General features: G+C 42.6%; 1 protein-coding gene across 1 annotated transcript in view; it reads left to right on the top strand.

Moving 5' to 3' along the window:
- Positions 1-15,850: 15,850 nt before the first annotated feature.
- homer1b (homer scaffold protein 1b) overlaps positions 15,851-26,419 on the top strand; it is a 61,715-nt gene continuing 51,146 nt past the window's right edge. Inside the window, exons 1-2 of the mRNA XM_029638667.2 lie at positions 15,851-16,619; positions 17,482-17,613. Coding sequence (XP_029494527.1) covers positions 16,311-16,619; positions 17,482-17,613 — 441 coding nt within the window. The 5' untranslated portion in view covers positions 15,851-16,310. The remainder of the gene's footprint in view (positions 16,620-17,481; positions 17,614-26,419) is intronic.

Raw genomic sequence — 26,419 nt, forward strand, 5'->3', positions numbered from 1 at the left:
CATATTTCTGCCTAAGTTCAGAAATTTTATATTCTTCTTTGCCTTTTTCTAAGATGGTGATTTCTTTTTCTAACTCATATTTAATTTCCGCCGAGTATGTGATGTAAAGATGGCGCCGGAGAAGAAGATTGACGTTTTACGTGTTCCTAAAAATGTTTGTTTATTTCTTCGTTTCTTTGCGTTGTTTATTTTTTAACTTATTTTGTACATAATGTTGCTGCTACCGTCTCTTATGACCGAAAATAACTTCTGGACATCAGTACTGCGATTACTGCCTTCTGAGGGCTGCCTTCTGAGAATTCGTAGGCAATCGAATAAACCACCACTGTCTTCCATTCTGATAGCTATTTTCCCTTAATAAATAAAATCATCACTTAAAAACTGCATTTTGTGTTTACTTGTGTTATCTTTGTGTAATATTTAAATTTGTTTGATGATCTGAAACATTTAAGTGTGACAAATGAGCAAAAAAAATAAGAAATCAGGAAGGGGCAAATACTTTTTCACAGCACTGTAGTTAAAGAGCGGCAGTAAAATAACAATAGCGAGGCTATATACAGGGGGTACCGGCACCGGTTAGTTGAGGTAATTGAGGTAATATGTACATGTAGGTAGAGTTATTAAAGTGAGTATGCATAGATAATAACAGAGAGTAACATGGGGGGGGGGGGGGGGTGAAACTTGTCTGGTTTGTAAGGGGGGGGCAATGCAAATAGTCTGGGTAGCCATTTGATTAGATGTCAGATTGTTCATTTGTAAATTCAGAGCCTTTCGCTCTCGGAGCATTCAGAGCGCACACTGGACACTCTGGTTGATCCGAGTGTTCTGACCTCACAACAGCAGTCTAACACCCAAACTAACTGGCTAGTTCCTTCCAGACAGGAGAACAGCTCACTCTGACCGTTTTACTCGCCTAGCAGAGCTGGTTAGGCTGTTTTTATGTTATCCAGAGCGTTGGTGACTGCTGGCAAAATGTAATTATGTTTTTTTGCCAATGTTTACTGACACATATTCAACGGTTTTGAGATTTTGTAAATTCATCAGTTATTCTGCGCTCTAGCACACTCAGACGAGAGTGCTCTGAAATCGAAGTACGTAGCCAGAGCGAATTTACCAGCTAAGTCTATCGACAGTTGTTGCAGGGACATCATGAACATTCTATTGAAATGTTTACTTGCATAGTGGAGTCTTTTGTTTAGACATGTAGCTAGCTAGCTAAACAATGAACCACAATCCCAGCTCATAACCTTACTACCCTGCATGAATCTGCAGGTAGCTAAGCAACCAGGTTCAATGTTAGCTAGCTAATAGTAGGCCATAACTAGCAATGCAAATGGATCTATGGTACGCTTTAATTTGAAATGAAAACTACTTTATGACTAGTTTAAATGTTTATTATCTGAAAATGTAGCTAGCTAGACTATCTTACCATACACATGGATGGACACTTCTCCCTTTTTGTCACGGATGCCATGGTTCCCCTTAGCTTGAAGATATAATCCAGAGACAGGTGTTTTATACAATAGCCTTCTGTGTGTTCTTTTTCCGACTCCTTCTGCACATTTGCAATCAAACGCCAAAATATTCTCCATCTCCTTGGCTATCATACTCTTAATTCCACTGATTTCAAAACTCAGTCCTCCAGAAAGTGGAGAGCAACACTTTTGCAGTTCTACAAAGTGATATCTTTCAAAAAAGATGCGTTATAAAGGACTATCTACACTACTATCTACCAGCTCATATTATAGACAGAAGCGGGCTACATGGCAGACCAATCCGATATCTCAGCCAATCATAGCTAGTGGGAAGGTACCTGTCTTTTTCTGTGGCTAAATCAACTAGGCTCGAAATTGAACTATTTTATTCGTATTTAGAGATGCAATATACTTTTGTTATTAAGGCACATGAAAGTTTATATGTTCCAGAAGGCATTTCCGCCAAAAAAAGGCATTTTGATAAAAAAAAGTTTACGTTCAAATGGCTCTCTGGTGAAGTAGTGACGCACGACTAGTTTCCTGAAATGAGTCACATTTCGTGCAAAAAGATATACCCACAAAATAGCAAAGTTGGGCCGGAGCTCGTAACACAGCAGCCATCTCCTCATCTCTCACTGTGTTTGTGTGTATAAGAAAGTTGATTTACCTTCTAATAAGTCTCTTTTATAACTTGTATTTTACCTTTATTTAACTTGCCCTGCTCAATAAAAAAACAAGCACAAACAGGCAAGTATAGGTACACGTAAATATAGACAATATACACATTAAGATACAGTTAATTAAAACAAACCATTTTTGATGCGATTGAGTGCTATAAAATCAGCTGACAGAAAGTTGAGGAGAGAGAGATGGATAGAGTTAGCTCCCTTAGCTCCACAAATTCCTGGCTCTGTATTTGGTGGTGGTCCCCTCATGAATACATATGAGCAAGCTTTGCTAGCTGCTACAGAGGTACAGGTATTCTCCGCTGTGACTACTGATGAAGGATGGAATGGAAACCTGTAGTATACTTAAACAGAGTTAACACTTCTACAAAGCCCACTTATCAGGAGTCCAGCCCTGCTTGACTTCGAGCCAGCCCGGCCTCTGTCCTCCCCACCTTACATTTGATTGATGGATTGATTGCTTACTTGCTAGCTTGATTGGCATCATTAATGGTATCAATAAATGGATATAAATATGCAACCTTTTCCCCAAACCCTCTTCAGTCATTGAACACACTAGAATGTCTCCACCAAAGACAAATACAGTGGGATTGTAACGGGAATTAAGTTACAATCAGTCAGTTGCAAATATAGGAACAACTTATTATGGGTTAATGTGTATCAGGGGTGTTAACCGTGTTGAAATCGACACATCCCGGCAAGCTAGTTCCCCTTGCAGACATTGCCATTGGATGTTAAAACCACACCTGTCCTTAATATACAGTGTCAAGATTATTATTGAACCCGTAGTGCAGTTTTTCTGTGAGTAATCCAATGATGTGATGGACTCCTGAGGACACTGTGTATTTGACAGTGTGTGTGGTGTGTGTGTGTGGTGTGTGTGTGTGTGTGTGTGTGTGTGTGAGGTGGACCCATCTCTCTTATTAATGACCCCTCTCTGGTTAAAATAAGAGCCTCTGAGCTCTAAGCTCTACTCTGTTAAATGAATAAACAGCTCAGGGGAGAGGAACAACTCCTATACAGGGATGAGTGAGGGAAGGGGGAGATGAGAAAGGGAGAGCTCTCTGGTGAATTACCTTTTCACTAGCCCCATCTCTTCCTATGATAGAGTGAGTGTCAAGGAGTTCTCACTTTAGATAGTGTGTCAAAAAAAATGAAAGTCTATATAGGCCTAAGTGGCAAAAGTGGAGTTTGCAGAGTACTGTAGAGCTGGGGACGGCTGATGTCGCCACTAACTAAACACAACAGATAAGGGAAATATGTTAGACAGATCATTTGTCACAAGAATAGTTTCCCAGACAGCAGATGACACTTCTCCATTTGCCTCTGATGCAAATGGCTGTTCAAATGTTTAATACATAATAATAGATCTTATTTGGCAGACACCATTCAGGGCTCTCAAGGACATCTTACATCAAAAGTAGGCCTACATAAAATCAAGTGTATCAATTGAAATGCAATTTAAATTAAAGGAACAGATTGAACAGCACAGATAAAAAAAGGATGGAGGGGTTGGGTAGAGGATACGGTAAGAGGTTTAGGTTTAGGGGGTAGGGATGGGAATAGGATACGGACCCGGCTTAAGGTAAGGGTGTGGGTTGCAGGGACACATAGGGATACTGGGAAGGAACAGAAGGGTGGTTTGGACAGAGTAAATCATGGACCATAGGCTATAAATTATAGGCATCCCTGAAGAAGTATGTTTTTAGGAGTTTTTTTGTGGGGGCTGGGGGCAAGGAGACCAGCAGAGGGAGCAGAGTAAGTGGGAGAGGGCATAGACTGAGAGAAGGTCAGAGAGGGACTATAAGTGGGGGTGACAGGTTGTAATTCAAATGAAGTGTGTGTGTATTTATGAAGGAAAGAGGAAAACGTGTGAGGGCCCAAAAAGGTGACACTTTTCTTTGCACTGAAACATGCAAAAAAAATCCCTGCTAGGGGGAAATGCAGGTTTTAACTAATTAAACAACAAAGAATATGATCTACATGATCAGTCTCTGTGTGTAAAATAAAAAGTGGTTAATGTGAACCTAACTCACAGCTAAAAAAAAATTTAAGAAATCATTCCAATGTTATTTGTTGACTTGACTTTACTGCAAATGAGAAATAACAATACACTAAGATTAGGGATGCACCGATATTACATTGTTGGCCGATACCGATATGCAATATTTTCCTTGCCTAAAAAACGATACCGATACCAATAACCAATATTTAAAATTGTGGCACCCTTTTAAGCATTCTAGTAGAGTTAAATAGTTAACACACACACACGATGCATCTCAGTGCAAGAGGCGTCACTACGGTTCGAATCCAGGCTGTATCACATCCGGCCATGATTGGGCGGCGCACAACTGGCTCAGTGTCGCCCGGGTTTGGCAGTCATTGTAAATAAGAATTTGTTCTTGCCTAGTTAAATACAGGTTACACACACACCACGCTGACCAAAAAGTTATTTTGTTGGCATTTATGTATGTTCCCATTACCAGTAAAACATAATCAAAACCTGTTTCTTTCCCTTACGTGCTGTGCTGTTTCGTTGTTCATTTGTTCAGTCGTTTCATTCTCAACCAGGATTTCATCATACATGTCAAGCAGTGGTTTCAGCTCTGTCTGTCCGTGGCCTCTCTTCCTCGGTGCGCACTGTCACTGTGTCCGTTTTCATCTTGTCCAACTGTCTATGTAACATTTCACGTAAACTCTGTTTTTTGTCTGCATCGAAGTAGCGGTCCTTGTACCTAGCATCGAGCATGGTGGCGATACAGTAAAGAGGCTCAGAGAGCATACCACCGAATCGCATCGAGTACTTTTGTAAGTTAACCCCACGGTCTGTGTCGGCAGTTTTTTTGAGCAGGTGTTTCAATGCCTTGACCGAGGGTATCACGCCTGCTGCAGATGATTAATTTGATTAGCTTATTTCTCTGAGACAGTTTGTTCGAATGGCGCTAGGAGTGTGTTCATGTTTCCAAGTTTCAAGCATGTTCTCAAATATCATTGAAATGGCAGCAGTGGTATGAGAACCAGCAAATTCTTGAGCATGCAATACGGCTTTCCTCAGTACGAAATTCTCACTGACCCACTGTGCTGTCAGACTCAGCATGCTCATGTGGCCGACATCGCTGGTCCAAATGTCAGTCGTGACGCCCATATGAAGCATAATGAATTCCATTATCTTGGCATTAATGTATTTCAACCTTTGAGTTGTTTCGCTGAAATGTTCTTACTCTTTCAAATGACTGCTCAATTTCAACTTGTTTGGAAGTGTGCACTTAGTATTTTTCTGCTTTTGTTCTGTATAGCGCTGTATTTTTCGTGGTGTCACTCAGTCATCTCCGTACGTTACATATACAGTTGAAGTCGGAAGTTTACATACACCTTAGCCAAGTACATTTAAACTCAGTTTTCACAATCCCTGACATTTAATACCTGTCTTAGGTCATTTAGGACCAACACTTTTTTTTAAGAATGGGAAATGTCAGAATAATAGTAGAGAGAGTGATTTATTTCAGCTTTTATTTCTTTCATCACATTCCCAGTGGGACAGACGTTTACATACACTCAATTAGTATTTGGTAGCATTGCCTTTAAATAGTTTAACTTGGGTCAAACGTTTCGGCTAGCCTTCCACAAGCTTCCCACAATAAGTTAGTGAGTTTTGGCCCATTTCTCCTGACAGAGCTGGTGTACCTGAGTCAGGTTGTTGGCCTCCTTGCTCGCACAGCCTTTTTCAGTTCTTCCCACAAATATTCTATAGGATTGAGGTCAGGGCTTTGTGATGGCCACTCCAATACCTTGACTTTGTTGTCCTTAAGCCATTTTGCCACAACTTTGGAAGTATGCTTGGGGTCATTGTCCATTTGAAGACCCATTTGAGACCATGCTTCAACTTCCTGACTGATGTCTTGAGATGTTGCTTAAATATATCCACATAATTCTCTTTCCTCATGATGCCATCTATTTTGTGAAGTGCAACAGTCCATCCTGCAGCAAAGCACCCCCACGACATGATGCTCCCACCCCCGTGCTTCACGGTTGGGATGGTGTTCTTCAGCTTGCAAGCCTCCCCCTTTTCCTCCAAACATAACGACGGTCATTATGGCCAAAACGTTATATTTCGTTTCATCAGACCAGACGACATTTCTCCAGAAGGTAAATCTTTGTCCCCATTTGCAGTTGCAAACCGTAGTCTGGCTTTTTTATGGTGGTTTTGGAGCAGTGGCTTCTTCCTTGCTGAGCAGCCTTTTAGGTTATGCCGATATAGGACTTGTTTTACTGTGGATATAGATACTTTTGTACCTTTTTCATCCAGCACCTTCATAAGGTTCTTTGCTGTTATTCTTGGATTGATATGCTCTTTTCGCACCAAAGTATGTTCATCTCTAGGAGACAGAGCGCGTCTCCTTCCTGAGCGGTATGACGGCTGCGTGTCCCATGGTGTTTATACTTGCGTGCTATTGTTTGTACAGATGAATGTTGTACCTTCAGGCGTTTGGAAATTGCTCCCAAGGGTGAACCAGAGTGGAGGTCTACAATTATTTTTCTGAGGTCTTGGCTGGTTTCTTTAGATTTTCCCATGTTTTCAAGCAAAGAGGCACTGAGTTTGAAGGTAGGTCTTTAAATACATCCACAGGTACACCTCCAATTGACTCAAATTATGTCAATTAGTATATCAGAAGCCATGACATAATTTTCTGGAATTTTCCTAGTTGTTTAAAGGCACAGTAAACTTACTGTATGTACACTACTGTCTCACTGGAATTGTGATACAGTTAATTATAAGTGAAACAATCTGTCTGTACACAATTGTTGGAAAAATTACTTGTGTCTTGTGTCTTGTACCGTACGTACATGCCCCAACCAGAAGCCATGGATTACAGGCAACCCTGAGTTAAAGGCTTGAGCTGCCGCTTTCAAGGAGGACTCTAACCCGGACGGCTTATAAGAAATCCCGCTATGCCCTCCGATGAACCATCAAACAAGCAAAGCGTTAATACAGGACTAAGAATGAATCGTACTACTCCAGCTCCGACAGTCGTCGGATGTGGCAGGTCTTGCAAACTATTACAGACTACAAAGGGAAGCACAGCCGCGAGCTAACCAGTGACACGAGCCTACCAGACGAGCTAAATAACTTCTATGTTTGCTTTGAGGCAAGCAACACTGAAGTATGCATGAAAGCATCAGCTGTTCCGGACGACTGTGATCACGCTCTCCGTAGTCGAATGTGTGTAATATCTTTAAACAGGTCCACATTCACAAGGCCGCAGGGCCTGACAGATTGTCATGACGTGTACTGCGAGCATGCGCTGACCAACTGGCAAGTGTCTTCACTGACATTTTCAACCTGTCCCTGACCGAGTCTGTACTAACATGTTTCAAGCAGACCACCATAGTCCCTGTGCCCAAGAACAACAAGGTAACCTGCCTAAATGACTACCGACCCGTAGCATTCACATATGTAGCCATGAAGTGCTTTGAAAGGCTGGTCATGGCTCACAGCAACACCATTATCCCAGAAACCCTAGACCCAGTCCAATTTGCATACTGCCCCAACAGATCCACAGATGATGCAATCTCTATTGCACTCCACACGGCCTTTTCCCACATGGACAAAAGGAACACCTACGTGAGAATGCTATTCATTGACTACAGCTCAGCGTTCAACACCATAGTGCCCTCAAAGCTCATCACTAAGCTAAGGACCCTGGGATTAAACACTTCCCTCTTAACCTGGATCCTGGACTTTCTGACTTGCCGCTCCCAGGTGGTAAGGGTAGGTAACAACACATCTGCTATGCTGATCATCTACACGGGGGCCCGTGAGGGGTGCGTGCTCAGTCCCCTCCCGTACTCCTTGTTCACCCATGAATGGATGTCCAAACATGACTCCAACACCATCATTAAGGTTTGCTGATGACACAACAGTGGTAGGCATGATCACCGATAACGATGAGACAGCCTATAAGGGAGGAGGTCAGAGACACTGCCAGGATAACAACCTCTCCCTCAACGTGATCAAGACAAAGGATATGATTGTGGACTACAGGAAAATGAGGACTGAGCACGCCCCCATTCTCATCGATGGGGCTGTAGTGGAACAGGTTGAGAGCTTCATGTTCCTTGGTGTCCACATCACCAGCAAACTATCATGGTCCAAGCACACCAAGACAGTCGTGAAGAGGGCACAACAACGCCTATTCCTCAGGTGACTTGATTTGGCATTGATCCTCAGATCCTCAAAAAGTTCTACAGCTGCACCATCGAGAGTACTGGTTGCATCACCGCCTGGTATGGAAACTGCTCGGCCTCCGACCGCAAGGCACTACAGAGGGTAGTGAGTACGGCCCAGTACATCACTGGGGCCCAAGCTTCCTGCAACCCAGGACCTCTATACCAGGCGGAGTCAGAGGAAGGCTCTAAAAATTACCATAGACTCCAGCCACCCTAGTGGGTTCTTTCTGATGTTCTTTCTGCTACCGCATGGCAGGCGGTACTGGAGCGCCAATTCTAGGTCCAAAATGCTTCTAAACAGCTTCTTCCCCCAAGCCATGAGACTCCTGAACAGCTAATCAAATGGCTAGCCGGACTTGCTAGCCGGATTTGCATTGTCCCCCCTCAATTACCTCGACTAACCTGTGCCCCCGCACATTGATTATTTACCCTCGCTACTCTTATTTGATTGTTGCTCCTTAATTATTATATTTATTTTCTTTATATTTTAATTAATTGTATTTTTTTAAAACTTCAGTTTCTTTGAGTAAATACTTATTTTTATTAAAACTGCATTGTTGATTAAGGGCTTGTAAGTAAGTATTTCACTTTTCTCCCAGTCCCTTGCCGCTCCCAGTCCCTGCCGCTGAAAAACATCCCCACAGCATGATGCTGTAACCACCATGCTTCACCGTAGGGATGGTGCCAGGTTTGCTCCAGACGTGACACTTGGCATTCAGGCTAATGAGTTCAATCTTCATAAGACCAGAGGATCTTGTTCCTTTAGGTGCCTTTTGGCAAACTCCAAGTTGACTGAGGAGTGGCTTCCGTCTGGCCACTCTACCATAAAGGCCTGATTGGTGGAGTGCTGCAGAGATAGTTGTCCTTCTGAAAGGTTAATCTTAACAGAGGAACTCTGGAGTTCTGTCAGAGTAACCATCGGGTTCTTTGTCACCTCCCCGACCCCGATTGCTCAGTTTGGCCAGTCTTGGTGGTTCCAAACTTCTTCCATTTAAGAATGGTGGTGTCCACTGTGTTCTTGGGGCCCTTCAATTGCTGCATACATTTTTGGGTACCTTTTCCCAGATCTGTGCCTCGTCACAATCCTGTCTCAGAGGTCTACGGACAATTCCTTTGACCTCATGGCTTGGTTTTTTCTCTGATATGCACTGGCACTTGTGTGACCTTATATAGACAGGTGTGTCCAATCAATTGAATTCACCACAGGTGGACTCCAATCAAGTTGTAGAAACATCTCAAGGTTGATCAATGGAAATTGGATGCACCTGAGCTCAATTTAGAGTCTCCTAGCAAAGGGTCTGAATACTTATGTAAATAAGCTATTTCTGTTTTTTAAAAATAAATTGCAAACATTTCTAAAAACCTGTTTTCGCTTTGTCATTATGGAGTATTGTGTGTAGATTGATGAGGAAAATGTTTTATTTCATACATTTTAAAATAAAGCTGTAACGTAACAAAATATGGAAAAAGTCAAGGGGTTTGTATACTTTCCGAATACACTCTATATGATATTATATGTAAAAAGAGAGAAATAAAGAAAATGCATCATGTTATCCTAATTATTGTGCTTGGGATATTTGTTATTTAACTTTTATTTAGTCAGGCGAAACCCATTGAGATCAGGGTCTCATTTTCAAAGGTGCCCTAAGCACAGTAATACAATAGTACAAAATTATCATTCTAACAAGGATAGAAAATATTTAAAAAATTCAAGGTACAACTCATAACAATCTCTTCATTCAATCAAAACATCTGCAATTCTCATTCAACACACTAATACTGGAGTCTTAAACTGCCCTGGCGGCACCAGGGAATCAAGATGCAAGGAGATCTGCAGGCTATTTCAAGAATGGGAGGCATTAGAACTGAAAGTGGATCTACCCCGATCGGTATGGACTATTTTAACCTCGAGAGTTAACCATCCCGGTTTGGTGTATCATATTTGTTTATTTTAAACAGTGAAAATAGGTAGGTTGGAAGATTTTTCAGAATAGCTTTGTGAACAAACAGGGAGTATTGAAGTTATGTACGGGACTTTAGTGAGGTCCAGCCGACCCTTTGATACAGGATGTAGTGATGAATATTAAACCTGTCACCTGTGATGAAGGGAAGTGCGCTATGGAGACTGTAGCCAAAGGTTTTAGAGTGGTGTCTGCTGCATTTTGCTAAAATGGTGTCACCATAGTCCAAAACTAGCAGGAAAGTTGTCAAGATCTATTACTAAAAAAGAAGCCCACTTTAAATCATAGCGTTTTAACTAGCTCTTCCATATGTTTTTTAAACATTAGATCTTTATCAATCCAAAACACCCAAATAATGTATTGTGAAATCTGTCGTAAAATGTATTTTAATATTTACATGTTTTATTATCATGTATATAACTGCCTTATTTTTTGCTGGACCCCAGGAAGAGTACAGCAGCTACTGGGGATTCTTAATAAATTCAAATACAGTGGGGAAAAAAAGGTATTTAGTCAGCCACCAATTGTGCAAGTTCTCCCACTTAAAAAGATGAGAGAGGCCTGTAATTTTCATCATAGGTACACTTCAATTATGACAGACAAAATTAGAAAGGAAATCCAGAAATCACATTGTAGGATTTTTTATGAATTTATTTGCAAATTATGGTGGAAAATAAGTATTTGGCCAATAACAAAAGTTTATCTCAATACTTTGTTATATACCCTTTGTTGGCAATGACAGAGGTCAACCGTTTTCTGTAAGTCTTCACAAGGTTTTCACACACTGTTGCTGGTATTTTGGCCCATTCCTCCATGCATATCTCCTCTAGAGCAGTGATGTTTTGGGGCTGTTGCTGGGCAACACAGACTTTTAACTCCCTCCAAAGATTTTCTATGGGGTTGAGATCTGGAGACTGGCTAGGCCACTCCAGGACCTTAAAATGCTTCTTACGAAGCCACTCCTTTGTTGCCCGGGTGGTGTGTTTGGGATCATTGTCATGCTGAAAGACCCAGCCACGTTTCATCTTCAATGCCCTTGCTGATGGAAGAAGGTTTTCACTCAAAATCTCACGATACATGGCCCCATTCATTCTTTCCTTTACACGGATCAGTCGTCCTGGTCCCTTTGCAGAAAAACAGCCCCAAAGCATGATGTTTCCACCCCCGTGCTTCACAGTAGGTATGGTGTTCTTTGGATGCAACTTAGCGTTCTTTGTCCTCCAAACACGATGAGTTTAGTTTTTTTTTAAAGTTCTATTTTGGTTTCATCTGACCATATGACATTCTCCCAATCTTCTTCTGGATCATCCAAATGCTCTCTAGCAAACTTCAGATGGGCCTAGCCATGTACTGGCTTAAGCAGGGGGACACGTCTGGCACTGCAGGATTTGAGTCCCTGGCGGCGTAGTGTGTTAATGATGGTAGGCTTTGTTACTTTGGTCCCAGTTCTCTGCAGGTCATTCACTAGGTCCCCCCGTGTGGTTCTGGGATTTTTGCTCACTGTTCTTGTGATCATTTTGACCCCACAGGGTGAGATCTTGCGTGGAGCCCCAGATCGAGGGAGATTATCAGTGGTCTTGTATGTCTTCCATTTCCTAATAATTGTTCCCACAGTTGATTTCTTCAAACCAAGCTGCTTACCTATTGCAGATTCAGTCTTCCCAGCCTGGTGCAGGTCTACAATTTTGTTTTTGGTGTCCTTTGACAGCTCTTTGGTCTTGGCCATAGGGGAGTTTGGAGTGTGACTGTTTGAGGTAGTGGACAGGTGTCTTTTATACTGATAACAAGTTCAAACAGGTGCCATTAATACAGGTAACGAGTGGAGGACAGAGGAGCCTCTTAAAGAAGAAATTACAGGTCTGTGAGAGCTGTACAGTACAATATGAATGTCAATACACACAATAGGCTGACTGGGGAGGTAACAATGGCACCGGAGAAGAAGGTTGACTTTTTTCCTTGTCCCCAACAGATTGTGTTTTTTTTTCGTTTCTTTGCGTTGTTTGTAACTTATTTTGTACATAATGTTGCCGCTATCGTCTCTTGTGATCGAAAATAACTTCTGGACATCAGGACTGCGATTACTCACCACTGACTGGCAGAATCCTTTTTTTCCTTTAACGAGTCTGACGAGCCCGACACGAATGATATACTGCTTTCTCCGGAACAGGCCCAGATCCCTGTGAAGACGAGGTGGAGAAAAAGGGGCCAGAGGGCGGGCTGCCTTCTGAGATTTCATAGGCGATCGAATAAACCTCCACTTCCTTCCATTCTGCTAGCAAACGTGCAATCTTTGGAGAATGAAATCGATGACCTTCGCGGAAGAATAAACTACCAACGGGACATTCAAATCTGTAATATCTTATGCTTCACGGAGTTGGGGCTGACGCTATACAGGCAGGATAAAACAACGGTGTCTGGTAAGACAAGGAGCGGCAGAATATGTATTTTTGTAAATAGCAGCTGGTGCACAATATCTAAGGAAGTCTCAAGCTATTGCACATTGACTCTGTACCGGTACCCCCCTGTATATAGTCTTGCTATTGTTATTTTACTGCTGCTCTTTAATTACCTCTTACTTTTATTTCATATTCGTATCCTTATTTCTGTTGGTTAGGGGCTTAAGCATTTCACTGTAAGGTCTACACCTGTATTCGGTGCATGTGACTAATAAAATGTAATTTGATTTCCCACAGTCAAAGTCCTGCAATAAGAGCTAAGACGCTAATATTTGCACAGTTGTGTTCTGTGGGAGTCACCGAGTAGACTGACAGCCCATTTCATTGCTCCACATTCCAATACTGCAACCTTGTTTAACATGATCTAGTCTAAATATGGCATGATTCCACCAATTGTAACTTTCTTCATCACTTTCAAATGGGAACTTTTATCTTAAAGGTGAAATGCGAATTCCACTATTGTGGCTACCCCTTATTATGACTAGCTTCATAACACATAACCCAGTCTGGTCAAGCCATACTAGTCAGAGGAAGCTAGCTGGCTGCTTATAACATTAGTTTTGGGCAACAGGGTTAAGTACCTGGCAAGCTAGTTATTTCAATAGGATAACAACAAGTGGCTACCTAGCTAATACTTACTCACATGGATTCCTAAATCATTGCTAACAATATTGAAAATGTCTACAGTTTCCACTGGTCATTGTTTTCAGGCTGGTTGCATTGATGCTAGCTAGGTACCAAGCTAAAGCTAGCGAGCTAGCTAGCAACCCCAGAAGTTGCTAATAACAGCTCTATCAAAGATATTTGCAAACTTTTTTTATCCTGCTCGTTTGATCTTGATCTAATTTCAAATGCTCACACAGACGTATTCCCATTCGGTCGAACAAATAATGCCTTATTATCAACACAGTTTTGTACAGATTTGACAGTGATCGTAATGATGGTGCTTGGCTTGTACATGCAAATTCAGCAAAAACAACAATCAATAATAGAATTGTGTTATTTGACATGTCAAATTAAAAGCTTATTTGAGGCGTCAAATAGTGTTATTTGACATGTATCTTTTTTGACACACAAAGACCCAAACAGCGTTCCATAGTGGATTGACTGAATTGTTTGAATGTAATGTTGGCATATTGGCAGTTAATTTGAAAAATGAATGGAATCATTCCTCTAAATCTGTCTGGCTAGCTAGCTAACACATACAGTGCCAATAAATTCTTCACATTCATTGTTTTACACTATCACAGCACTGGCAAACCATGGTTGTACAACTTCCTGACCAACATGGCTGACCTTTGGACCATCATAAGAAGGTTCATGTCAACTCTAGTATTCTAATTCCTAATTCTATGGTCTGACATCAGAATCGGCAGGGTATTTTTGGCAGCATGAGTGAAGGATGCTTTGTTGCGAAATAGGAAGCCGATTCTAGATTTAATTTGGGATTGGAGATGCTTAATGTGAGTCTGGAAGGAGAGTTTACAATCTAACCAGACACCTAGGTACTTGTAGTTGTCCACATATTCTAAGTCAGAACCGTCCAGAGTAGTGATGCTGGACGGGCGGGCAGGTGCGGGCAGTGATCGGTTGAAGAGCATGCATTTAGTTTTATTTGCATTTAAGAGCAGTTGGAGGCCACGGAAGGAGAGTTGTATGGCATTGAAGCTCGTCTGGAGGTTAGTTAACACAGTGTCCAAAGAAGGGCCATACGTATACAGAATGGTGTAGTCTGCGTAGAGGTGGATCAGAGAATCACCAGCAGCAGGAGTGACATCATTGATGTATACAGAGAAAAGAATCAGCCCGAGAATTAAACCCTGTGACACCCCCATAGACTTCCACAGGTCCGGACAACAGGCCCTCCGATTTGACACACTGAACTCTGTCTGAGAAGTAGTTGGTGAACCAGGCATTTGAGAAACCAAGGCTGTTGAGTCTACCGACAAGAATGTGGTGATTGACAGAGCCTTGGCCAGGTCGAAAGCCTAAAAATGCGTGCATTAAATGATGATGTTAGAACACCAGAGATTCTATGCGCAGCCACAGGTGGCGAGCTGAACTCTTTATTTAACACTGCATGCCCGTGCTAGCTGTGACGTCATCAGTCACTCAGGTTTTCTTGAAGGTGAATAAAACAAAAATTAGGATTCTGATTAGGGTGACAAAATCCTACCAGACTTGTCAAAAACCTATAGGATCCAATCAGATTACTTTTGATTTCCAATAGGAAAAAAGTAGTTCAATAGGATTCCAATAGGATTCTGATACAGGTGACACAATATCCTATAGGACTGCAAGAATCCTATAGGATCACTTTTTATTTCCAATAGGAAAACGTAGTCCAATAGGATTTTGATATAAGATTCCAGTAGAAATATCATAAATATTTTGACACATTTGCCTCTCCCAACAACTGGAATAGGCACGTTCAAACAGAAGTGGAGATTAAAAATTTCCGAAATTTCCATTTTCAAAAATATTCCATGCTAGTGATGCTAGCACAGTAAATTAGCTTACTTGCTTCTGAAGAGGGATAGGAGTGGTGGATGTTTTTGAAAAATCTACTCACAGCCAATAAATGCTTTCACTGGCAGCCGCTGGCAATCTGCACTCCATTCATATGTATTAGAAAAGTTTCCAATATGAACTTCCTCAGGCTTTCGAACTTCACATTTACAACCACTGCTTTCCCTCCCTCCCTTCTCTCCTCCTCCCCCTCTCTTGGTTGATTATGTACGGCAGTGGTTATCAACCGGTCGATCGCAGTCGACTGGTTAATCTACAAGGCATTCCTAGTCGATCACCTAACATTTCTGTAGAAAAGCCGATAAAGCCTTGCACCACTATTTCTTTTAAATTCAAGTGTATTGCTGGCCATTTGGATAGCTCAAATCACTGTGCCGGCAGCTTCTATGACCCCACAGCCACGTTTGATACTATGTGAGATTTCATAACTTTTCTCTATATTTAGCCGGTTCTCTATATTTAGCCTGTAGCCCCTCTCTCACCATACCACTGGCATTCCCAAATCAGAGCAGGGAGAGACAGCACTGCCATTCAGAGGAGAGACTGCGTGGATGTGCACTTGTATAGCCTACATGTATAGGAAGTACCATTTAGCAGACACTGTTATCCAGAGAGAGTTAGAGGAGCAATTAGGTTTAAGTGCCTTGCTCAAGAGCACATTTACAGATTTTTTTACCTTGTCGGCTCGGGGATTCAACACAGCGAACTTTCGGTTACTGGCCCAACGCTCTTAACCACTATGCTACCTGCGGCATGTATTAGTATGTGCAGCATGATTGGTGTGTATGTGGCCTGTGTGTGGGTGTAGTAGGTCTGTGTATGTTTATAGGAGGTCTGTGTGTATAAGAAGATAGTGTGTGTGGAGAAGGTGGTGTGTAGGCAGTAAGTGTGTGTGTGTGTGTGTGTGTGTGCGCATTGACTGTCAGTCAATCAGTTGGTGAACTTTAACCACACGCTGCCCTCCCTGTGGTTGTCATGGAAGGCGGTGGCGAGTTGGTGATTCGGTTACCGGGACGATCCCATTCCCCGGACAACAACGGCAACAGTAACTTTGGGTTAGGCGAGTTTGGCCAGACAATGGTGTTAAGGCACAAAGAGGTTCACCACTTCTTCTTGGCCCCCTTCAGGGAGCAGCCGATCTACAGCACGCGGGCCCATGCGTTCCAGATTGACCCCAACACCAAGAAGAACTGGGTGCCCACCAGTAAACACGCTGTCACTGTGTCCTACTTCTATGACAGCACCCGCAACGTTTACCGCATCATCAGCCTCGACGGCACCAAGGTAAAGGCTACTTATAGTGCTTATAACACGTACAACTCTCCTAAGATGCTGAAAACACTGTGCAGGTCTTTATGGACATTGTTAGAAGTTCATTTTGGTTGGTTGAGTACAACATAGGAGCTGCACTGTGATATTGCAAAAGCAGTAGGTTTTTCACCTTCTACACTGGAAGCATAACTTTTGTCCAGCATGGGCAGTGTGAGCGTTCTCAATTGTGAGCTGCATGCCCGAAATCTTGAAAATTGAACCAGAGCGTAAGTTTACGCTGAGCAGCACGAGCATCTTGCAGAGCCGCACTGCTTCCGCCCAGTTTTCATTGAATTGGAGCGTCTCACACTCCTAAAAAGTTACGTGTCTAGTGTAGCAGGCCAGTAAGTTACATGTGAGACAAGTATCTTTAAAAAGCATAGTAGAAGGGTCATTACTTTTTGTAGGCTGTAGCTCGGAAAATGATTTGGTTCATTGGAAAGCTCTAAAACGTTCTAAAGACATTAAACACAAGGTGACTGCACCATCATCCAAAGCCAAGGGAAAGATAACTAGCACCATTTTAACACATCCAGTTTAGTGGGTTTGTCTAGTGTTAATGGACAATCTAATGTACAAACATGTCAGTGGGTGGACAGCATAGCTAACACTGGCATGATTCAGCCGAGTGCCGGAATCTAGAATGTGTTTTATTCAGCTCATGTGTCAGACAGAGCCAGGAGTGCCCTAATAGGTGTGCGTGAATGTCTTACTGTGTGATAGGGACAGGGTCCATTTTAGGTCTGGACTTGAGTCCACTCTCCTCTCTGGGTATTTTAATCTTGTGGGTTTGATTTGTTGTAATTTGATCTAATGTGTGTGTTTGCTCCTGTAGGCGATAATCAACAGCACCATCAGCCCCAACATGACCTTCACAAAGACGTCTCAGAAGTTTGGCCAGTGGGCCGACAGCAGAGCTAATACTGTTTATGGCTTGGGCTTCTCTACTGAACACCACCTGACCAAGGTACACAGACACACGCATCCCTTAAAAGTGGTTCCCTCTGCCCTTTCTCTCTCTCTTCTTCACTGTTCTTTCTTTCTTCTCGCCGGGTAGCTCTTCCACTTTTAGCTCTAATGAGGCACTATGTGTGTGTGTCAGTGTGTGTGTATGTGGGCGGGTGCTTCTTTCCTCTGCAGTATGATTAAGCTATGTCGTGAGCCGGGGGATGCACACAGCAGCCCAACTCTCAGACAAGACGGATATGCATACATGCACCCACCCACCCACACGCACCCATCCATCCATCCACACACACACACACGCACGCACGCACGCTCGCACGCACGCACGCGTTGTAAATGAGAACTTGTTCTCAAATGGCCTACCTGGTTAAATAAAGGTGAAATTTAAAAAAAACACAAGCACCCACACATACACGGGCACCCACCCACACACGCACCCACACACGCACGCACGCACACACATACGCATGCACCCACACATACACACGCATCCACACACGCGCGCACACACACTCGCACCCACGCACATATACACACCCACACACACAGAGAGAATAAGCAGAATAATGATGTTCTTAGTCTTATAATCATTAATGTCTTAATTTCATGATTAGGGATATTAACATTGGGTATAAATTCTCAATCAATATTCCACTAGTAATCCAGTAATAATGAACCCTCTGAGCACACACTGGTTGAATCAACGTTGTTTCCATGTAATTTCTATGAAATTGTATGATCTGTTCACCCCAGGGGACTAGGGTAGGTAACAACACATCTATCACGCTGATCTTCAACATGGGGGGCCCCTCAGGGGTGCATGCTCAGTTCCCTTCTGTACTACCTGTTCGCTCATGACTGCACGACCAGGCACGACTCCAGCACAATCATTACGTTTACAGATTACACAACGGTGTTAGGCCTGATCACAGACAGGACAACAACCTCTCCCTCAACGTGATCAACACAAAGGAGATGATTGTGGACTACAGGAAACGGAGGACCCATTCTCATCGACTGGGCTGTAGTGCAGCAGGTTGAGCTTCAAGTTCTTTGGTGTCCACATCACCAGCAAATTAACATGGTCCAAGCACACCAAGACAGTCGTGAAGATGACACGAAAAAACCTATTCCCCCTCAGGAGACTGAAAATATTTGGCATGTGTTCTCAGATCCTCAAATGGTTATACAGCTGCACCATGAAGAAAAAGTTCTACAGCTGCACCATCTAGAGCATCCTGACGGGTTGCATCACTGCCTGGTACGGCAACTGCTCGGCCTCCGACCGCAAGGCACTACAGAGGGCAGTGCGTACGCCCCAAAAATTGTCAAAGACTCCAGCCACCTAGTCATAGACTGTTCTCTCTGCTACTGCAGGGCAAGCGGTACCGGAGCAGCAAGTCTAGGTCCAAGAGGCTTCTAAACAGCTTCTACCCCCAAGCCATAAGATTCGTAACATCTAATCAAATGCCCCCCCCCCCCCCCCCTGTTTACACTGCCGCTACGCTCTGTTATTATCCATGCATAATCACTTTAATAACTCTACCTGCAGTACATGTACATATTACCTCAATTACCTTGACCAACCGGTGCCCCCGCACGTTGACTCTCTACCGGTACCACCTGTATATAGCCTCGCTATTGTTATTTTACTGCTGTGCTTTAATTATTTGTTACCCTCATTTATTTTTTAGTGGTATTTTTCTTAACTGCATTGTTGGTTAAGGGCTTGTAAGTCAGCATTTCACTGTAAGGCCTACACCTGTTGTATTCGGCGCATGTGACAAATACAATTTGATTTGATTTGTTCCTAGTGGGAAGACATAGGTGTCCCTCAAGACTACACTAAAACTAGTGAATCCAGTTGGTTGGAGTAGCATGGTGCCACCAGATTTGTGGCTTTGACTCCCAGATGCATGGGACGCATACTGTATTACTGAATACAAACTTACTCAATTGTCGTGACATGACTATCATTAATGTGATGACTGCTATTCATCAAATAATTGCCTCCTACGTTTAGTTAATACTTGATTAAATTAGTCATGTAACAACTAACTTAGGAATCTGGGGCACCATGGGAAAAGTTTATTCAATGAGTTACCGTTTCCAAAGCTAACTCAAGAATACAGTTGAAGTCGGAAGGTTACATACACCTCAAGCCAAGTACATTTAAACTCAGTTTTTCACAATTCCTGACATTTAATCCTAGTAAAAATTCCTTATCTTAGGTCAGTTATGATCACCACTTTATTTAAAGAATGTCAAATTACAGAATAATAGTAGAGCGAATGATTTATTTGAGCTTTGTTTTATTTCATCACATTCCCAGTGGGTCAGAAGTTTACATAGACTCAATTAGTATTTGATAGCATTACCTTTAAATTGTTTAACTTGAGTCAAACGTTTCTGGTAGCCTTCCACAAGCTTCCCACAATAAGTTGGGTGAATTTTGTCCCATTCCTCCTGACAGAGCTGGTGTACCTGAGTCAGGTTTGTAGGCCTCCTTGCTTGCACATGCTTTTTCAGGTCTGCCCTTTTCTATAGGATTGAGGTCAGGGCTTTGTGATGGCCACTCCAATACCTTGACTTTGTTGTCCTTAAGCCATTTTGCCACAACTTTGGAAGTATGCTTGGGGTCATTTGTCACGTTCTGACCTTTATTTCCTTTGTTTTGTCATTATTTAGTATGGTCAGGGCGTGAGTTGGGGTGGGCAGTCTATGTTTGTTTTTCTATGATTTGCGTATTTCTATGTTTCGGCCTAGTATGGTTCTCAATCAGAGGCAGGTGTCATTAGTTGTCTCTGATTGAGAATCATACTTAGGTAGCCTGGGTTTCACTGTGTGTTTGTGGGTGTTTGTTTCCGTGTCTGTGTTTTTCACCACACGGTACTGTTTTGGGTTTCGTTCATTCCACGTTTATTGTTTTTGTATTCAGTTGTTCATCTGTACATTTTCGTATTAAAAGAACCATGGACACTTACCACGCCGCATATTGGTCCTCTGATCCTTTTCGCCTCTCCTCTTCGGAAGAGATGTCTTTAACTTCCTGACTGATGTCTTGAGATGTTGTTTCAATATATCCACATCATTTTCTTTCCTCATGATGCCATCTATTTTGTGAAGTGCACCAGTCCAGCCTGCAGCAAAGCATCCCCACAACATGATGCTGCCACCCCCATGCTTCACAGTTGGGATGGTGTTCTTCAGCTTGCAAGCAATTTTTCCTCCAAACAGAACGATGACCATCAGACCAGAGGACATTTTTCCAAAAAGTACGATCTTTTTCTCCATGTGCAGTTGCAAACCGTTGTCTGGCTTTTTTTATGGCGGTTTTGGAGCAGTGGTTCCTTCCTTGCTGAGCGGCCTTTCAGGTTATGTCGATATAGAACTCTTTTTACGGTGGATATAGATACTTTTGTACCAGTGTCCTCCAGCACCTTCACAAGGTCCTTTGCTATTGTTCTGGGATTGATTTTCACTTTTCACACCAAAGTACGTTAATCTCTAGGAGACAGAACGCGTCTCCTTCCTGAGCGGTATGATGGCTGCGTGGTCCCATGGTGTGTGTACCTGCGTACTATTGTTTGTGCAGATGAACGTGGTACCTGCAGGTGTTTAGAAATTGCTACCAAGGATGAACCAGACTTATTTTTTCTGAGGTCTTGGCTGATTTCTTTAGATTTTTCCATGATGTCAAGCAAAGAGGCACTGAGTTTGAAGGTAGGCCTTGATATACATCCACAGGTACACCTCTAATTGACTCAAATGATGTCAATTAGCCTATCAGAAGCTTCTAAAGCCATGACATAATTTTCTGTAATTTTCCAAGCTGTTTAATATAAACTTCTGACCCACTGGAATTGTGATATAGTGAATTATAAGTGAAATAATCTGTCTGTAAACAATTGTTGGAAACATTACTTCTGTAATGCACAAAGTAGATGTCCTAACCGACTTGCCAAAACTATAGTTTGTTAACAAGAAACTTGTGGAGTGGTTGAAAAACGAGTTTTAATGACTCCAACCTAAGTGTATGTAAACTTCCGACTTCAACTGTATATACATATCATACCAGTCATCAATTAATAATTTCCTCATATCAGTCGTAGACTCCGTGAATCTGCACAAACCCGGGTCTCACTGATCATTCCGTACCACACAAATTGATTTAATTATTTACTAACAAGCTAAATGATAACATAAGATTTACATACACACACACGGTATAGGATATTGATTAGAAATAATGCGATGACAACAGGTCCCTAGCGGAGTAAGACAATATAACGTGTTACACAAGATGGAGATTTAAAGAGCGAGAGTGAGAGAGAAAGAGAAACAACACTTGGATACATTTGTAAACTGCACTTACTTTTGCCCTGATACCTTGCCCCGAACTAACGATCTTATGGGTAAGAAGTGTAAGGCATGTATTTACATGTTGAAGGTCTTCGTTGAGTATCTCTTTGGTGTTTCTCTGTTTGGCCCAGGCCTTCGTGGGCCGAGTTCCACTTTGTGAGAGAGGTTCGGCCTTGTTCTTGTATGGCCATCTCCTTCGTTCTCTGGTGTAAATCTCTGATTAGATACAATAATAAGAACAGCTACTCAACCGTGGCATTGTTTGTTAACTTCTTGCCAACCCGGATCCGGGATCATGACTACAGCCTCAAGCCCATTACCATAACGCAACGTTAACTATTCATGAAAATCGCAAATGAAATGAAATCAATATGCTAGCTCTCATGCTTAGCCTTTTTTTAACAACACTGTCATCTCAGATTTTCAAAAATATGCTTCTCTACCATAGCAAAACTAGCATTTAGCGTTAGCATTTAGCGTTAGCATTTAGCATTAGCATTTAGCGTTAGCATCACCAGGCAACATTTTCACAAAAACCAGCAAAAACATTCAATAAATCATTTACCTTTGAAGAACTTCGGATGTTTTCAATGAGGAGACTCTCAGTTAGATAGCAAATGTTCAGTTTTCCTGAAAGATTATTTGTGCAGGAGAAATCGGTCCGTTTTCTGCGTCATGTTTGGCTACCAAAAAAAAACGAAAATTCAGTTAGAAGAACGCCAAACTTTTTCCAAAATAACTCCATAATATCGACTGAAACATGGCAAACGTTGTTTAGAATCAATCCTCAAGGTGTTTTTCTACATATCTCTTCAATGATGTATCATTCCTGGAAGTGTGTTTCTGCTTCTGTATCCCATGGCAAAATGAGTGTTACTGACAATTGCGCACCAATTTAGACAAAGGACACCGGACGGCCCCCTGGCAAATGTAGTCTCTTATGGCCAATCTTCCAATGATATGCCTACAAATACGCCACAATGCTGCAGACATCTTGGATGAAGCTCGTTCACAGAATATTCACAGCCATATAAGGAGACGTTAGTAAAACACAGCGTCAAAAATCCCGTTCATTTCCTGTTTGAAGTTTCATCTTAGTTTCGCCTGTAAGATCAGTTCTGGGGTACTCACAGATAATATCTTTGCAGTTTTGAAAACGTCAGAGTGTTTTCTTTCCAACGCTGGCAATTATATGCATAGTCGAGCATCTTTTCGTGACAAAATATTGCGCTTAAAACGGGCACATTTTTTTGTCCAATAATGACTTAGCGCCCCCATAGGTTGAAGAGGTTAAGAGGTTCTTTTGTCTTTTTCAACCTCATGTTGCGTTTCGGTGTCGCGACTAATCGTAGACCTTCTAGTTTGATATGTTAATTCTTAACTCAAGTGCTTTATAACCTTGAGTAGAAAGGGGGAATTTCTTTCTTGTTGACACGCTCCCTCCGTTCCCTGGGGCGTAGCTAGTTATGAGGCAATGTATCAGAATTTACTATGATCTCGTTAGATAACTAAAATCACAGTCTTCTCTTTAACAAAACATTCTCTTTAATCTGGATATTTTCTGCACAACGTAAAGTATGTCAACATGAGATACACATTATGAAAACCCATCAAGTTACATTGTTTTCGTTATAACGTCTTCATTTAACTTTTAATGACATCACAAAGTAGTCAATCTTCCACATTCCATCTCTTATCATTACCAAAATTCGGAGGATGAAATAATTGTCCCTGTGTCCATTGTTGGATGTTGTAGTTTTGAGCGATAAACTCTTCATAAGGCAGACAAATATTCCAATCACCCATACTAGAGACCAGAAATCAAATCAAATGTTATTTGTCACATACACATGGTTAGCAGATGTTAATGCTTGTGCTTCTAGTTCGGACAATGCGGTAATAACCAACGAGTAATCTAACCTAACAATTCCACAACTACTACCTTATACACACAAGTGTAAAGGGATAAAGAATATGTACATAAAGATATATGAATGAGTGATGGTACAGAACGGCATAGGCAAGATGCAGTAGATGGTATCGAGTACAGTATACAGTGGGACAAACAAGTATTTAGTCAGCCACCAATTGTGCAAGTTCTCCCACTTAAAAAGATGAGAGAGGCCTGTAATTTTCATCATAGGTATACTTCAACTATACTTCAACTATGACGGACAAAATGAGAAACAAAAATCCAGAAAATCACATTGTAGGATTTTTAATGAATTTATTTCCAAGGGTATGCATTGTTTAAAGTGTCTAGTGATACATTTTTTACATCACTTTCCATTATTAAAGTGTCTGGAGTTGAGTCAGTATGTTGGCAGCAGCCACCCAATGTTAGTGGTGTCTGTTTAACAGTCTGATTGCCTTGAGATAGAAGCTGTTTTTCAGTCTCTCAGTCGCAGCTTTGATGCACGTGTACTGACCTCGCCTTCTGGATAATAGCGGGGTAAACAGGCAGTGGCTCGGGTGGTTGTTGTCCTTGATGATCCTTATGGCCTTCCTGTGACATCGGGTGGTGTAGGTGTCCTGGAGGGCAGGTAGTTTGCCCCTGGTGATGCGTTGTGCAGACCTCACTACCCTCTGGAGAGCCTTACGGTTGTGGGCGGAGCAGTTGCCATACCAGGCGGTGATACAGCCCGACAGGATGCTCTCGATTGTGCATCTGTAGAAGTTTGTGAGTGCTTTTGGTGACAAGCTGAATTTCTTCAGCCTTTTGTTGACGTGTGAGGTTATTTTCCTGACACCACACACCGAGGGCTCTCACCTCCTCCCTGTAGTCCGTCTTGTCGTTGTTGGTAATCAAGCCTACCACTGTAGCGTCGTCCGCAAACTTGATGATTGAGTTGGAGGCGTGCATGGCCACGCAGTCGTGGGTGAACAGGAGGTACAGGAGAGGGCTGAGAACGCACCCCTGTGGGGTCCCAGTGTTGATGATCAGCGGGATGGAGATGTTGTTACCTACCCTCACCACCTGGGGGCGGCCCGTCAGGAGGTCCAGTACCCAGTTGCACAGGGCGTGGTCGAGACCCAGGGTCTCGAGCTTGATGACGAGTTTGGAGGGTACTATGGTGTTAAATGCTGAGCTGTAGTCGATGAACAGCATTCTCACATAGGTATTCCTCTTGTCCAGATGGGTTAGGGCAGTGTGGTAGCGATTGCTACGTCTGTGGACCTATTGGGGCGGTAAGCAAATTGGAGTGGGTCTAGGGTGTCAGGTGGGGTGGAGGTGATTATGGTCCTTGACTAGTCTCTCAAAGCACTTCATGATGACGGAAGTGAGTGCTACAGGGCGGTAGTCATTTAGTTACCTTAGCTTTCTTGGGAACAGGAAAAATGGAGGCCCTCTTGAAGCATGTGGGAACAGCAGACTGGGATAAGGATTGATTGAATATGTCCTTAAACACACCAACCAGCATGCTCTGAGGATGCAGCTGGGGATGCCTTCTGGGCCTGCAGCGAGGGTTAACACGTTTAAATGTTTTACTCACGTCGGCTGCAGTAAAGGAGAGTCCGCAGGTTTTGGTAGCGGCCCGTGTCAGTGGCACTGTATTGTCGAGCAAAGAAGTTATTTAGTCTGTCTGGGAGCAAGATGACGGGGCTGGTTTTCTTTTTGTAATCTGTGATTGACTGTAGACCCTGCCACATACCTCTTGTGTCTGAGCCGTTGAATTGCAACAACTTTGTCTCTATACTGACGCTTAGCTTGTTTGATTGCCTTGCGGAGGGAATAGCTCCACTGTTTGTATTCGGTCATGTTTCCGGTCACCTTGCCCTGGTTAAAAGCAGTGGTTCTCGCTTTCAGTTTTGCGCGAATGCTGCCATCAATCCACGGTTTCTGGTTTGGAAATGTTTTAATCGTTGCTGTGGGTATAACATCGCCGATGCACTTTCTAAAGAACTCGCTCACCGAATCAGCGTATTCGTCAATGTTGTTGTTGGATGCAATGCGGAACATATCCCAATCCACGTGATCAAAGCAGTCTTGAAGCGTGGAATCAGATTGGTCGGACCAGCGTTGAAGAGACCTGAGCTTCTTGTTTTAGTCTCTGTCTGTAGGGTGGAAGCAACAAAATGGAGTCGTGGTCAGCTTTTCCGAAAGGAGGGCAGGGGAGGGCCTTATATGCGTTGCGGAAGTTAGAATAACAATGATCCAGGGTTTTACCAGCCCTGGTTGCGCAATCGATATGCTGATAGAATTTAGGGAGTCTTGTTTTCAGATTAGCCTTGTTAAAATCCCCAGCTACAATGAATGCAGCCTCAGCATATGTGGTTTCCAGTTTACATAGTGTCAAATAAAGTTTGTTCAGGACCATCGATGTGTCTGCTTGGGGGGGAATATATACAGCTGTGATTATAATCGAAGAGAATTCCCTTGGTAGATAATGCTGTCGACATTTGATTGTGAGGAATTCAGGTGAACAGAAGGACTTGAGTTCCTG

The sequence above is a fragment of the Oncorhynchus nerka genome, linkage group LG27 (genome assembly GCF_034236695.1).
Source record: "Oncorhynchus nerka isolate Pitt River linkage group LG27, Oner_Uvic_2.0, whole genome shotgun sequence".
In the NCBI taxonomy this organism is placed as follows: domain Eukaryota; kingdom Metazoa; phylum Chordata; class Actinopteri; order Salmoniformes; family Salmonidae; genus Oncorhynchus; species Oncorhynchus nerka.